General features: G+C 38.9%; 1 protein-coding gene across 1 annotated transcript; it reads left to right on the top strand.

Moving 5' to 3' along the window:
• Positions 1–4219: 4219 nt before the first annotated feature.
• Positions 4220–12050, top strand: pip4p2 (phosphatidylinositol-4,5-bisphosphate 4-phosphatase 2; the record flags this gene model as incomplete). The annotated part of the gene is given in 6 exon segments (XM_035681250.1): positions 4220–4368; positions 5253–5359; positions 5584–5707; positions 6902–6954; positions 9642–9732; positions 10548–12050. Coding segments are annotated over 6 exon segments (668 nt in total), but the record flags the coding sequence as incomplete, so codon positions are not given.
• Between the last annotated feature and the right edge of the window lie 3642 nt (positions 12051–15692).

Raw genomic sequence — 15692 nt, 5'->3', positions numbered from 1 at the left:
ATCTGCCATTTTGAGCACCCATGTTTCTACAGTAGCCCAGAAGGGACAAACCAAACACTGGCTGTAGATAGGACTTTTCAAGTTTTTTTGTGGCCACTGTAATTTCTCTGTGTTCTGGGGATGGGAGGGTTAAATAAGGGAGCTGCAATCTGCCTTTTTTTCGTCAGATTCAATGCATATGGTGTTATATCGCCTTGCTTACGGTATCGCGATGTATCGCGATATACCGAATTATACCCCTGTATCTCCATGTGTATCGTATCGGTACCAGATTCTTGCCAATTCACAGCCCTACAAGTAATCCAGGGTAACTTTGTATAATAATGTGTATTTTTCTTATTGTCTACAAATCCAATAAAAAGACTTTGTAGCATACATCTGATAAAGCTTATTCCTCTGTGCCATAGAGCTCCATTGGAAACTGTTAAAACATATCAGTGAGCCACACTGTTGCACTGGGAGACATTTTCCTCCATTACAGTCAACGTGGATGCTGTAATTTATTTTGAATCAATCACACATGAACCGTCCTGCTGCCGAATACTCCTCACTGTAGAGCTGTGCTATTATATCATATTGTACCAGGCAAGAATGTCAGCAATAATAAGAATCTGGCTTATCACGATATCAACAATGTAAGTTTCATTTTATATTGTATTTATATGCGTCATGATTACACACATGGCTGAAAGCAGCGGAGTTGTATGGAAGTGGTTTAAAAAACCTTCCAAGAGCGTAAAAAGTCAAACATCTAGCTAAATGGACTCCACTCATCATCATTATTTGTCCAATCATTAGTTATATCATGATACTCATATCATGACCCGAGGAGCACTGGATGTGTATTAATCCGCTGCTGAAAATAGTCCCCAACAAATAAACAATTTACTCTTGTTAAAGTAACGTTTGCTAGAAACTACAGTGCCCAGTTGTTTTAGGAAGTCTTTTCAAAATGAAACTTTACATACAACACCAGCATTATCTTTCACCCTTCACCCTTATTTCATACCACATGGGCAACAGGAAACATCCCCGAGCAGCTTGTCTACATATCAGCCTCTCACTTTGCCATTCCTCACCACAAACCACAATCCCACAATCACCCGGTCAGTGATGGCACCAGCTAGGCCGGAGGTGATGCTGGCTGAGTGTTGTGTGGTGCTGCTGGTTGTAGAGCGTCTTCTCGTATTACCTCTTCTCGGCTCCGAGGACAGTGACAGTGGAAACGTATAGCTGCTATATTCAGTTTCAGACATGCATTAGGGCAGCTTCAGTGCACACAGTGAGAGAGGAGCGAGTAGAAACATGCCTCTGCTGAGACTGAATAGATAGAAGTGCTGCTTGAATATAAGGATTTTATTTTACACTCTTGTATAAGAATTTAGAGAGAGAGACTACTGATTTTAAATGTACTACATTTAATAGAAAAGGTTTTTTGTGTGTGTAATAAGCACCACCGTGTGCTGCTCCAGGCTTTGGCATGCTTTGGTTGTATTTCGAGGTTGTTGACGGGGCGTCCCATCTGTCCCTGTGGTGTCGACCAGTTGAAGGTCTCTGACTCTCAGAGCCAAGCTCGTTTACCTATTGACTCGTCCCATTATCTCATTCAGAGAAAGAAAGTGGTCGTTTGTCGGATTAGATGCCTCCTTTGTGTTTGGTTAGTGGACTGGGCTCCATAATGTATCACAGGAGACTGGGTTATACTGTATTGGTCATTCATCTGTGGCTACAACAAATGATTATTTCCATTATCTATTAACATGTCTATCATTTTATCAATTAATCTCATAACCATACGTGTCTATTAGATATAAGATGTCAGTCACATTTTACCTAAGCCTAGGTTGATATCATGCCCAATAAGCAGTCCAGTACCCAGAGATCTTCAGTTTCTAGTCAAGACAAAGAAAAGCAGCAGCTGGATTTTTTTTACTTTTTCGACTTTTGAAAATTGTTGCAGATTAGTTTTCTGTCGATTGACAAATCCTCTCAGCTCGACATTTGCCCCATCGCTGCCTGAGCCGTGTAGTAAATCAGTTCTTAGCTTACAAATGTGAAGAATGTAGGTAGTAGTAGTAGTAGTAGTAGGTAATGTAACTGCAGACACATTTTAGATTACTTTGGTTTTGAATTCAATTGAATTATTAGAAGTATTTGATGCTGTTTTCTATATGAAAAAGCTTTTTGCCCAGTTGTTCTGCTTTCTTACATTTTTTTTTAGATATTTTGTTTCAGGAACAAATTCTAAAAACAAATATCTAAATTAATTTAAGGTTGACGGTCAGTGGTTTAAAGTGGTAAAGTGGTTTAATGGAGATTTAAGATCAATGCCATGGTATCACAGGGATTGTAAAGTATGCTTGAATACTACAGTAGTAGTAAAGGTAGTGACTGTGGCAAATCTATGGATTACGTGTATTAAAACCTTGAAAAACACATGGAATGTAGACTAATTATACGAGGTTAATGTGGGATTAACCAGTACAGAGTTCATTTGAACTGTAGTTAGTTCACAGTAGTTCTTTCAGACATTAAGAAAAAATCTTTAAGTCTGTGAAGGCCGACCATTTGATCATGTTGATTAAACTTGTTTAGGGACTATAAAACACTAATCATTGGCCGGGCTTTTCTTCGTTTCTCAACCAGAATAGTTATTAGCCTCATTAGCAGAGACATTTTTATTAAGCTGTCCATCCAACTAATGTAACAAAAGCCTTAAAAAGCCCCCATGTTGATTTTATTGGTAGGTGTTACATCTGTTTCCTTAAAGTCACAAACAGTTGGATACTATAAGACATGAAGTGTTTTTGAGGGTGGGAGGGTTTTACGCCATCACATCACAAGGGCCTATTGTTACTTTCTTACAGGGGTACATACAGCGTGCTGCTCGACCCCTGACAAAGAGAGAAGAGTCACATGTTGAGCAATCAGAGCTGTACAAGCGCTGTCATGGGTTTGCTTACAGTATGTGCAGGAGTGTTTTACAGGACCTACTATACAATAGGCTGTAGTACTTAGGGAGTCATTGAATAACATTTGTGTGTCATGAGCTTTTCTTGAGAAAAATAAGCCTTGAAAAATACTCTTAGTGGTGAGAATTGTCATATTAGACAACTATTCCTTTCTGTAACTACAGGTTGTTTTGGTATGTATCAGATTTAGTTTTTGTATTGTATATTTTAAAGCATACAATAAGGGCTTCAGCTAGCAGTTATTTTCATTATTCATCAACACTCTGATTATTTTTTATTGATTTATAAATTGTCATAAAATAGTTAAATCACAGTTTTCCAGATCTGAAAATGACAAAGATTGTCACATTTTAGGAGCTGGAACCAGCAAATATTGGGACAATGACTCACTGACTGATCAGAGTAGTTGTTCAAAAACAGTTCATGACTTTGTTTTGGTCTGCTAGACATTCGTCAGAGATAAGATGTTGTTGTGTGTTAATGAATGAGTTTATTTCATTCAGTCGTTATCCACATTACACTGGTTCATGTATAATGTTATAAAGTCCCAACACGATCCACAACACGTTGAATTTGGAGGTTTATTGTTGTCTTGAAAAACAACTTAAGGACCACTTACTACTGTAGCTGTCTTCCAGAGCTTTCAGCTGCATCTAGTGGCTTTCTTCGCCCAGTTAAGTAAGATGAATTAATCAAGAAATGTTACATGGGCTATCTCCCAAATCTATCAAAAGTGCTATCTCTTCCGCCATCACTGCACATACTTTACTTTACATACAAACATAATATTTACTTACCTACAGGGATATACTAAGTAATCTTTTGTAGTTATGTTGGTCTAAACAATTTCCTCTGTTATAATCTGTACTGATTTATTCTTTTGTGGGTGTGTGATAACAACAAAAACTAAAACTGATTTTAATTTAGGGAACTCAAAGACTAAAACAAAGATCAATATATGTTCCTGAGGGCTCTGGATTCATGTTTTTGAACTGTACAGAATAATAAGAATCTGTTTATAGCTGGTGAAAACCTCCTCATGTAAGAGAGAGATTCATTTTAGTGGTAAAATCACTGTCGATGGGTAAAACAACAGACACATTCTGACAGCAATGAAGCAAACCTCCAGATATTACTGTGTTCCTGTCTATCCATAATCCAGGTCCAGGTTTGTTCATGAAGTTTTATAGATGCATGCGATTAACAGCTGGCCGTGTGTCGTGTGCTTTGCCCTCCTCTTCTCAAAGCCGAACTACCTCCTCCTTACACAGCCATCGCCAGCCCAGACGCCAGCGGTGTGCCTGTCATCAACTGCCGCGTATGCCAGTCGCTCATCAACCTGGATGGGAAGCTGCATCAGCACGTGGTCAAGTGCACGGTCTGCAATGAAGCTACAGTAAGTGGAGGCCATCGCAGAGGCCGGTGAGGGCTTTATAAACGATTGGCGGTGTTGACATCACAGAGTCGTAGCAGTTCAAGCTGTCGAGTTGAGTAGAGACATTTATTTGAGCATGCTCATTGCTGCTCTCCTCTTGTGTTTCTTTATGATCAGTTCATGGTTCATCCCTTTGGTAATCACACATGCTTTTTTAGTGTGAAAGTCACATCCAGCTGTAGCTTTGTGCTTACTTCTGCAGCATTATTTTATCTGATAAAACATGAAATGAGTGATCAAGAGAGAAAACATTACCAGATGTTAATTTAGACATCTGCCACATTGATCAGTTAGTCCAGGGATAAGTGCTCCATATGACTTGATCGTGTGGCCTGTGTCTCTGTAACCGAAAGCTTTGATAGAGCTGTCAGTGCCGGGAGGGGAGAATGAATGGCTGTCATCAGAGACACTCGGGTGGGAAATGCCATTTCCACTGGCAGATGTTTGTGGTGCTCATACATCAACGATGCATCAATGATGATATTCTATCATACTGGATCAACAGTGCACAGTTTATAGTGTTTGGCTTTCAGTTGTTGCATCTTGTTTAAGCTCAGGTTCACCTAAAATAAATGTAAAGAGAGGCAAATCAGGCATCCTGTGATCAACTTCTCTGCTTAAATTAAACAATTCCTTTTATGAATGCTACTCAGATGACCTATAAAAAGGACATTTGAAGCTGATGAGTGGACTAATATGAATTTCATTTGGCGCTTTTTCCACCCTGTTTCTAAAAAGCTCTGCTGTGTTACAGCTAAAGTATTAAATCAGCTGCTCTCTTCTTTTTGGGTTTAGTGTTAAACTGATTGTTTCCAGTGAGCTGATTTTTATATGTTACCTTCCAGCCCATCAAGAACCCCCCAACTGGGAAGAAATATGTGAGATGTCCCTGTAACTGCCTGCTTATCTGTAAAGACACGTCCAGGAGAATAGGATGTCCTCGACCAAACTGGTAGGTAGCAGACAGTCAGGTTCATTCTGTTTTACACTCTTACTTCCCATTTTTTGTATGTTATTTCTTTTTCAAAGCCAAATTTAAGGCTCTGACAAAATGTTTAAACTTTTATAAGACAAGAAATGCGCTTTCTATCGTTTTATGTCATCAAAAAGTTTCAAAATCCTGTCTCGAGTAGGTCGTAATCATAAGCTTGTCCTACTCTTTGTTCCCCCCGACAGTAGACGCATTATCAACCTGAGCCCGGTGATGGTAATCCCCGAGGAGCAACCCGCCCAGCCGGCACTGCCCATCCAACCTGAGGGGTTGAGGGTGGTCTGCGGTCACTGTGGAAACACCTTCCTAGTACGTAAACCCGCCAAGAAAACCAATCTGACCAATCACAGAGTTGCTCATGCAGAATTGTGTTGCTGTGCTGTTGTTGGTACGTGCATATTAATAATCTTGAGAGCCAAACTACAGTGTGTTCTTCGGTATCTGGTGATGGAAGTAGAGGATTTTCTACAAGTTGTTCTGGGTGGTATAGTTCGTTGTACTGGAGCTAATGACATATTGTTCTCCTTTTGATCTTTCATCCTTGTTGAAATGAAAACCTCCATCCAGTTCCAGATACAAGATATGTTTTACAAGTGGCTGGAATACATTTGCTGCATGTTTTCCTTTCCTTGCCTGGCTCATTAAAAAGTCCCACTTGATTGCAGTGTGGTTGCAGCCTTTTACAGATTCACCTGCAGCCTGTGTTAAGGATACTCTCAGTATTTTTTGACATGCAACATGCTCACCTTCATGGAGGTTTAAATCCTTTTTTTTTTATCATACTACATGAACCTGAGGTGTTGAGTCAGTATGACACCGACTCGCATGTCAAAATCAGCGGTATTGTCCTCTTAACGTGTGCACGTTGTTGCTTGCGGCGTCTGTAGGGCAGTGAGGACGCCAGGTCATCCCAGCCAATGTCTGGCCTCCCCAGCGATGGCTCTCCCCCAGCAGAACAACAGGTTTAGAAAGCTGGTTATACTGGTGGACATATTAACAACAGCCTAACCTGCTCCAGTTCAATCTGCGGCCTTATTTACACTGGTGATAATATGACTTTGTACGTATCTGGCTTTGAAGAGAGCTTCAGTTAAAGAGATCTGCAGATAAAATCAGCCTAAATCAAGATGGTTTGGCCTGAATTTGCTTTGGAAACAGCTTCTGTTGAATTTTTAATTCCTCCTCTGAAGCCAGATGTTAAAAGTCACATATTAAACTTGTGTCAATAGGATCTTTAATTCTGCTGATCTGTGAAACCTTTTTATAACACTGCTTTTTCTTAACATAAAGACACTAACTACTATATTATAAGAATAATTTTAGGTGATAATTTAACAAACCTTTTAGGATTTTCTCCAATAGTGAAATAATAGATATAGAAGTTACAAACCGATCATTTAAAATCAATCCCAGTCAGTATTGTGTTGATTTATCTAGAAGTACAGTAGTTGTAGTGTTTTGTTACAGTGTGCTAACAGTGCTTCTTCTTCTGTTTCCTCACAGTGGATGGAGCTTCGGTTTAACACACTAGCCAAGTGTCCCCACTGCAAAAAAATGTGAGTCTATCAATCCTCCATTTAACTCAAAGGTCACATTAAAACACACAGTTTACTCTCACACCTGATGTTCACTTACAGTTCACATTTAATTCTACTGCTGCTGTGAAATGTAAATATTATCTGCCTTAGGATTTATATTTCAGCCTTTAGATTATGTTTACAGTCAAAAATGTTGTGTTTTGATGATTTTTTCTTCCTGTTGCAGGCTGCCATTTGTGAATGTTTTAATTTCATCTCTGTGAAAATCATTCAGCAGAATCTTGAAACTTGCTTGAGTCCAGTGTATAATCCCCTCGTCAAATCTGAATTGATTTTTGTCAAAGTTACATTATTGTTGCCTGGTTTTACAGTTTAAGATTGATTTGAAATGTTTCTAGCAAATTGGCTCATAGCTATAATGTAACTTTTACAAATATTAATGCAGACTTGATCTTCACTGTGTCAGGAACTTTATTTTTATATTGTACAGAAATAAATGGAAGCCCGGATGTGGTCTTTAATGGCCTGAATAAACTACAGCCTTACTGGGGTTACTGAGTAGGTGTAAGCCATAAACTATAAAAAAACCTCATATGATGTCACTGTAGCTTTCTGAGAGGACTTGCTGCACCACAGAGTGTTGAATGGATATGACCTGTCAAATTAAGGTGAACATGTGCGAACATATCTAGCTTTAAAGCCAATATATTAATCTTACTCAAGCATTCATTTACCACAAAAGCATACTAAACATTAGAGGAAGCTGCATGTTTTAAAACACGTAATTCTTGTAGAAAAAAAGTCATTGACCACTTCTGCATATGAATCAAATCTCAACTACGTAGCTTTGTGGTTTGGTTTGATAGAACTTAGATGTAAACACTTTCATCTCTCTGGTTCTCGTTGCTAGAGAAGTTTTCAAGTGCTTACTTTATGGATAAATTCATTGTAGTCAGATGCTGGCTGAGCTTTGGAGGTCTGGACTTTGTAGTTCTTGGAAGGAGAGGGGAGGGGAGGCAACGGAGGCTAATCTAGACGTGTGACAGGAATTAGAGCCTGGCCTCAATACATGTAATGGTAATGGAAGGTCACAGGGTCGAGGGGTGGTGGGAGGGCATGGAAAGGTGTTTCTGAAAGTGATGATATCTACACCTCCACCAACATGCTGTCTTTGCCTGTATCTCTGACTCTCATCTTTGTGTCTGTCTCGCTCTGTGCCTCTTCTGCCATCTTTCCCAGTCTTTCTGCCTCTGTTTCTGGTTTTTCTCCCAGCCACTGTGAACTTATACGTCAACAAATGTATCGCTGCAGGGGTGAAACAACATCTGTCATAAAAGAACATAACTCCAAGTTAAAATGTTACATCGGAAACAAAGAAGTTTGTCTCCTCACCCAAAGCTAAACAAATAAATAAAACATGCCAAGTATTTTATGATAATCTACCCAGAGATGAAGTCCTTGAGTCATCATATAATGAGCAATAAAACCCACATTGCACTTGGTATTCCACCTAAACGACGTTACAAACAAAGCCTGTAGTCAATTAAACCGTTAAATTGGTTTCTAATGGTAGTGGTAGTAATCTTTGACTCTCCATTTCTATCTTTATCTTCCATCTTTTTCTTTCTATCCGTATTCCCCCCCCCCCCAAAAAAAATGTATAGAAGTCAGAACAGCGGTAGCTGAAGGAACACAGAGTCATGTGATTTTACCTAAATGTGTGGTTTTCAAACTGGGGTCTTGGGACCAGTGTGGGTCCTTGAAAGTGTTGTAATGGGTCCCCAGCAAAAGGGGGAATAGAATATTTAAACCTTTATGCCATTTATGCAAAATTGGAACAAAAAGGAAACAAATAAGGTTTTCCGTTTTGACTGTAATTTATAGTGATTCTAGTTTAGTGACTCTTCTAAAACTTTTCTTTACACCTAACAATGAGAATGTGCGTCTATTTGTGGGAAAAAGTTTGGGAAAATGCTATAAGGAACTGATTTTAGTATAGTAGCAACATCTCAGAGGAAATCCCCCAGTGTTGTTCCAGTCTATAATAATAATTCTTGTTTTGCAAGTTATGTTCAGGGCACCTCTGGCAGCTTAAATCTTTAAGGCCATCATTTGAAAAGAAGGTCTGCTCCATACATGGTCGCAGGTCAAATGAATGAGACGGTCAGGCGGTACAAATGTAAACACAGTGAGTCGAACAAAGCGGAACGTGAAAGCAGGAAGAGATTGTTTAAGAAGGAGTAGGCGAAGGTAAGAAATCAGGTGATCGGGCTCCCCTAAGCCATCTGAATACCAGTGATTCCTAAAGAATGCTTGAGTCCCGTCACATGAGAGGCATGTGAAAGCCGAGAGGGGGAGGAAAGGAAAGTAATAGTGAAGTAAAAAAAAAAAAACAACTGATGCCAGTCTGGTGCCTCGGGGCAGTTGACATGACATGAGTCTGAAGTCGTTGGGTGCTGCACATGTGACCAGCCTGTGGCGCTTTCGTGTGTAACTTATAAAGAGGAAGAGAGAGATTTTTGACTCACAGGACTGTTGTGATTTTGTGAATTTATACAGTGGTTTCACTGTTGTTTCTCTCAAAACAGGACAAACAAAACATAAAATATCTCCAATATCTTCTATATACTCTTATGTCTTTCTGCCCTGAAACCACAAACTAAGATTTTTTCTGTTTTTTGCTTCTTCTTAATCTCTTTCTGCAGATCCTCTGTTGGCAGTGCGCTCCCTAGAAGGCGCTGTTGTGCTTATATAACTATAGGAATGATCTGCATTTTCATTGGAGTGGGTTTAACAGTAAGTACTGTCTTTGTCTGGATTGTGTTGTTTCAAAGTAAGTAAGTAAGATTTACTTTTCAAAACAAAAGTTACAAAGTGCTTCACAATGAAAGCAGGGAATATCAAACTGGCCGTGTGGCGCTAAACACAAGAGCAACAACATAAAAGTGACAAAAGAGAAATAAAAAAAACAGCAGGAAAAGAAAGTGTAGATGAGGGAGTCTTGAGAAGTTTTTTTTACAGTCATGCAAGCAGCTCTGTGAGGCTGTACTTAAGCCCACTGGTGCTTTGGTGGTGGGCCGACCGATGGGAAGCCATTACCATCCTCATAGGCAACAGAGGCAGCCACTAGCTACATTGCCATGAGTGCATAATCCTACAGTACATCAAATACACTTTGGATCAGCATGGGACTGTAAACAACAGCCACATGTTGTTCGGTTTTTCACAGTATATCATAGTAACATATCATAGCAACATATCATAGTAACATATCATAGCAACATCTCATAACATGGTTTAATTGTACTAAAATCATAATCACTTTATATGATCTTATTAGATTATTCCTTAATATTTAGATTCAGGGTTATTGAGGTTGTTGCAGTTTGTTTGCATTTTTCTGATAAAGTGGATCACTGACTGATATTATTACTTATATATTATGAATTAACTTATGGATCCCTCAACCAGAGTAATTACCACTAGGGTTTACACCTGAAAGAGTAAAGTATTATTTTTTAAATGTCTCTCTGCAAGATCGACGTCTATGAAACCACCTTCTTGGTGTTAATTTCTCACCCGCCTTCTCTTCCTCTCCTCTGTGTTAACAGGTTGGTACTCGAGGCTTTGCCAGTCGTTATAACGCCACCTACGTATCTTGGGCATTCGCCTACCTGCTGGGCCTCATCTGTCTGATACGAGCCTGCTACTGGGGCGCTATCAAAGTCAGCTACCCGGAGAACAGCTTCGCCTAGAGCGGCTCGGTGTGGCATGGCCCTGCAGGGCTGGAAGAACAAACCACACTTTTAGTTTTTTCATCTTGTTCAGATTTCAAACCGGTCATGTTCAGCGGGGTGGAACGTCTGGGCAGGAGTGTGTAGAAGAGGTGTTGTGTATGTTTGAAGGGGAAGTGTGTTGGAGATGTAGCTTGTGGTGTTTGTGTCTGACATGTTTTTTAAGAGAGTTTTGACTCGCTGAACAAACCTAATGTCCACAAGGACTCAAATCCTGCCCAGATTTTGCCAAAATCTTCCAAAATACAGAATCAAGAACTTAAAAAAAACTGTGATTTTTTCTTGATGAATGCCAAAATTAGCTCATTTAAAAATGATAGTTTAGCAAACTGGTTGGATTTGGTCTTTCTGGACCTTTTTTTTTTTCAGTTTTTTCAGCAGCCTGACTGATACCCACTTGATTTCTTGTGTTACTGACCAGACCAAAATGAGACAACCTCCTAAGAACAGTTTAGCCCATTGCACTACGATTATATGCAATTGTATGTGTTGTTTTGCTGCTAGTTTAACTCCAGCTACAGATAGCTGCATATCCATACTGTATTGTAACATTTACCTTGCCTGTGTACACTGACATAGTATTGCTATATGATTTTAACTCTTGAAAAGATCAATTTTTAAAAAGAAATCCTCCTTAAATACCCATATGTGCCAACTTTGCTGCCCAGTATTAGTCAAGAAGAGCATCAGATCAACAGGAGCTTGTTTTACGTTGTCGTGCCATGCAGCTTTTAACTCACTACAGCAATAACCCTTTTTATTTGAGTTATTTTTAACCTTTCCCGTCATACCTCCCCGTGTTTTTCAATCCGTGTTTCTGTTGCCTTCTCACTGGTGGAAAACATGGTGACTCACGTTTGCATGTTGTTTATGTTCTGTCACTGAGGTGGTGTTTTTTTCTGTTACAGAAAGGTAGCTGAAGCGTATGATGTTCCTATCTTTGCTCCTTCTGCCTGTGAGTTAGAATGTAAACCCTCCTCCTCCTCCTCTTCTTCCTCCCCTTCGCTTATATCGACCGCTGTCTGACCTTCGGTGAACTCTGTGCTAGCTAGCATCGCTATAGGCTAACTCAGCATCCTGTCTCTTGACCTTGACCAGTGGGCACAGTTCAAACTTCTAACCTTTGTTTTGAATGTGATGATGATGATGATGACGATGATGATGATGATGATGATGAAACAGAAAATAATATTAAAAAAACTTTGTACATAGTTCAAATTCAGTACTTGGAGAACTGTAGTGAAAGGTGGAAAGGAGAGGATGGCTCGTGGGTCTTTTTAAAAATGATAATTTATCAATAAAATGTAAAAACTGCCTGTATTGTTCTGTTTGCTTGCTGACTGTGACGTTTCCAAATGACCACATTTAAAGATACAAACAAGGTTCAAACAAACCATAATAGCTGTACACAAACCTTTCACATTTATATGTTCAGCTATCGGCTCCTGGTGCTTAACTACATTTGAGATACTTCTCAATTTCTTTTTAATGCTACTTTATTCTTCTACTTGACTACATTTCAGGGGGAATTCAGGGGTATTTTTTTTCTTTCACTACATTTAAAATCTAGCTACTTTTCAGACTAAAATTGTTAATAATATACAGTATAGTACAGTATAGTACAGTGTTGTATAGTATAGTATATATAATAAGTATTACAGCTGGATTAGCTACAACATTAACATGCTGTTTACATAATAATAATGTGTCAGTCATTATTAAACAATACAAATTATGTAACAGTAGAATGTTTTGAAAGGGACCAATTTTCCTAATGAGGACTTTTAATACTTAAAGTTTTAACACATTTTGCTGATAATATTTAATTATAATAATAGTTTAATTTTAACAGAGTATTTTTGTATTGTTGTACTCAAGTAAAAGATAAATACTTCTTCCACCACTGGTAGTTCCAAGTTCAAATACATAAGGAGCTTTAATTAAGTTTCAGTTCAGTTTCTCGTGTTTTTTCATGCGACACAAGTGTCCTCTATATCTAATATTCATTATGTGCTTAAGCAAAAGATTGGCATTATTATTAAACACATATAGATGTATGTGTTTCAGTTGATAGTTTATCCTTTAAAACACTGTAATTGTGTATTTGCTGGTTCTGTGTCTGGACATTGTGAGATGGTGACATCAACATTACATTGAAATAACAACACAAAATATCAGGAAATAAGCAAATATATAAAGTCAGTAGCATTTTGGAGTGCACCGGTTTTCCTTCAAAGTTTTGTTTTCATTTCTGCTTCAATCGGTCACAATTTGTGGCTGAAAGTGTGTTTCAGTAGTTTCTGTGAAAAATGACGGAGTAGAGAAAAACACTCTTTTACACTTACACACAGTAGCTGAAGGTGAACATCACAAACATCATTAATAGCCAGTATGGCACTGTGACATTGAGCTATTACTCACTCTGTAATGTGGTGAAAAGGGTTAAGGTGAACCTTCATATGTGTTGGTGTGTCCTTGATGTGTGCAGAGAAGGGTGAAGGACAGTCTGCTTCCTCTGTGTTCACACCACACTCTGTTATGTCAGCAGTAGTCTGGGGAAATCTAAACAATTATTTACAGGTTATAAATATGTGAAAGTATCATTTTCCATCATGATTAAATATTAGCTCAAGTTACATATCAATAAACCCAGTTATATATGCTCCTGAGTCTAATGTAATTTTAGAGTATCCGACTTCCTCACTCCTGCTGCTTTGTGTTCATGAGTTATTTTGCAATAAGGTATTGCTTTGCCACCAGGGAAACCAATTAAGCTGTTCATAATTAATTTATACTCAGACAGTCTATATGAATTTCATAATGAAAGCATATCGACTCATAATCCACTTCTGTTGGTTATAGTGTCTTATGTAATGAAAGTCTTTTAATCTATCTCCTTGTTTGGTAGCGCAGGCAGAATAATTACCATCAGTGATGTATAACAACTGAGATCAGTCATTAAAAACAGATGTTTCCTTTTCTTGAAATGACACCAATAACCAACCAGTCAGAGCCCCTTCACACCCATAGCTACAGACACACGGGTGTTTTCATTTATGCTGCCTGATTAGACCTCAGACAGCATACCCTGTCATCAGTGTGATTGATTGTGATTGGTAGACAGTGGAGGTGATAATTTCACTGAACTTTAACCTGACTAGATGTCTAATCAACCAGAAGAATTCAAAACACCTGTTAGATTAACATTTTCCTACTTTTCCATCTACTGCCTAGCAGATTTACTGATTTAACTAATAATAATAAGTCTGCTACAAGAAATATCTTGCTGACATAATTAGTGGTAATTTTTTATTGTCCAACTGAAAGCACCCTGTTCTTTTAGCTGCAGCACTGCTACATGTCCACAAGGTGGGGCCATTGGCAAACAATTGATAAATATCACACTTCAGTGAGCTGTGATTAAGACTTTAAATGTGTGAGTTGTGGTCTTTTACCATAGATATCAGGAGATGAATACATACACCAACAATGAAATATTTGTCAACTATTATTCTCAACATATATAATTTTAGAAAAAGTTAAAAGTGGCTCTACTGACAGAAATGGAAAATAATATTCATGCTGAAACACCATGTTTCTATGGTAGCCCAGAGTAGACAAGCCTTTTTTCACACTTTTCACAGCCACCGTAGTTTCTCCTACACACTCCACAGCCCGTTCTCATCCCCAGGTTGTCAAATACAGACGCGAGTGGTGTTCAGTCTGCAACTTCACTGCTAGATGGCACTAAATCCTACACACCTTCTTTAAATCCTTATCATCTTGACTCTGCAAGTTTACTGGTAGGATTAGGAATGAAGTAGATTAACCATCCAAAAAACTCACAAAACAACAATTGTTCCTGGTCTGTCAAACATTAGAAGGAGATTTGTTGTTTGTAAGATGCAGACAGGCAGACAACTAATAACCAGAGGTAAAAACATGGGGGTAATTTCCACATAAAGAGTGAGAAGAAGATACACATGGCATACACAACAATATATCGTCTTTATTTATGACCAACAGCTTTTGTTATCCAATTTGACACATTAAATACAGAAACAACAGAATGATGGTTTAATGAGCTCCCCAGAGCTGCTACAATTGATACAATTATATCTGTCCTTCCCTCTCTCTCTCTCTCTGTCCCTCATACACACACTCTCTCACACACACATACACACACGCTCTCACACTCACTCACACACACACACACTCTCACACACATACATACACAAACTCTCTCACAGACACTCACACACACACACACACACACACACACACACTGGGAGTAAAGACGTTGTGTGTTCAGTCACATACCTCAGCACACACACAGTAATCTCTCAGGCGTGTCAGTTCCTGTCTCTGGGAGTTTGTTTTGTCGCTGTAATCTGCTCGTTGTTTCCCGCCGCCTGCCAGTCGAGTGTGTGGGCAGAGCGACCTGAGGGCCGTCGCCAACGGCAACAGGCTGACAGACCGAAGCTCAGAGCAGGAAGTAAGAGATGTGACAGCAGAAAGCAGCAGGAGGACGCACGGAGACATCACAGCAGCAGGAGGAATTAAAGGAGGAAGAGAAGGAGGAGAAGGAGGAGGAAGAGAAGGAGGAATATAAACAGGAAGCAGCAGGTAGGAACAGGAAGCTGGAAGCAGGCCCAGGTGTTCAGGCTGTTAAAGGTACAGAGATTACAGTTTTTTTCAATTGCTAACAAGCATTTAGCTAAACTTAAGATACTTTATCAAAACTCTTAACACAGCAACACACCTACCTCACACAATGAGCCAAATAGTACATTTTTCAAAACCACATTTTGTTTTTTTTTTGGCAACAAACTATGAAAAAGTGAATGAGTCATCTTAACTTTATAGAATGTACAGTAGAAAAAAATTGTAAGTGACAAAATTGCAGAAGTTAAAGCTTTACAGTATTATCAACATGAAATTGCAGCCAGTGATCAACAAATA

This window comes from Morone saxatilis, unplaced genomic scaffold (assembly GCF_004916995.1).
Source record: "Morone saxatilis isolate NCDOM2014 unplaced genomic scaffold, NCSU_SB_2.0 Contig9, whole genome shotgun sequence".
Lineage (NCBI taxonomy): Eukaryota > Metazoa > Chordata > Actinopteri > Moronidae > Morone > Morone saxatilis.
This window is presented reverse-complemented; position numbering and strand designations above follow the sequence as displayed.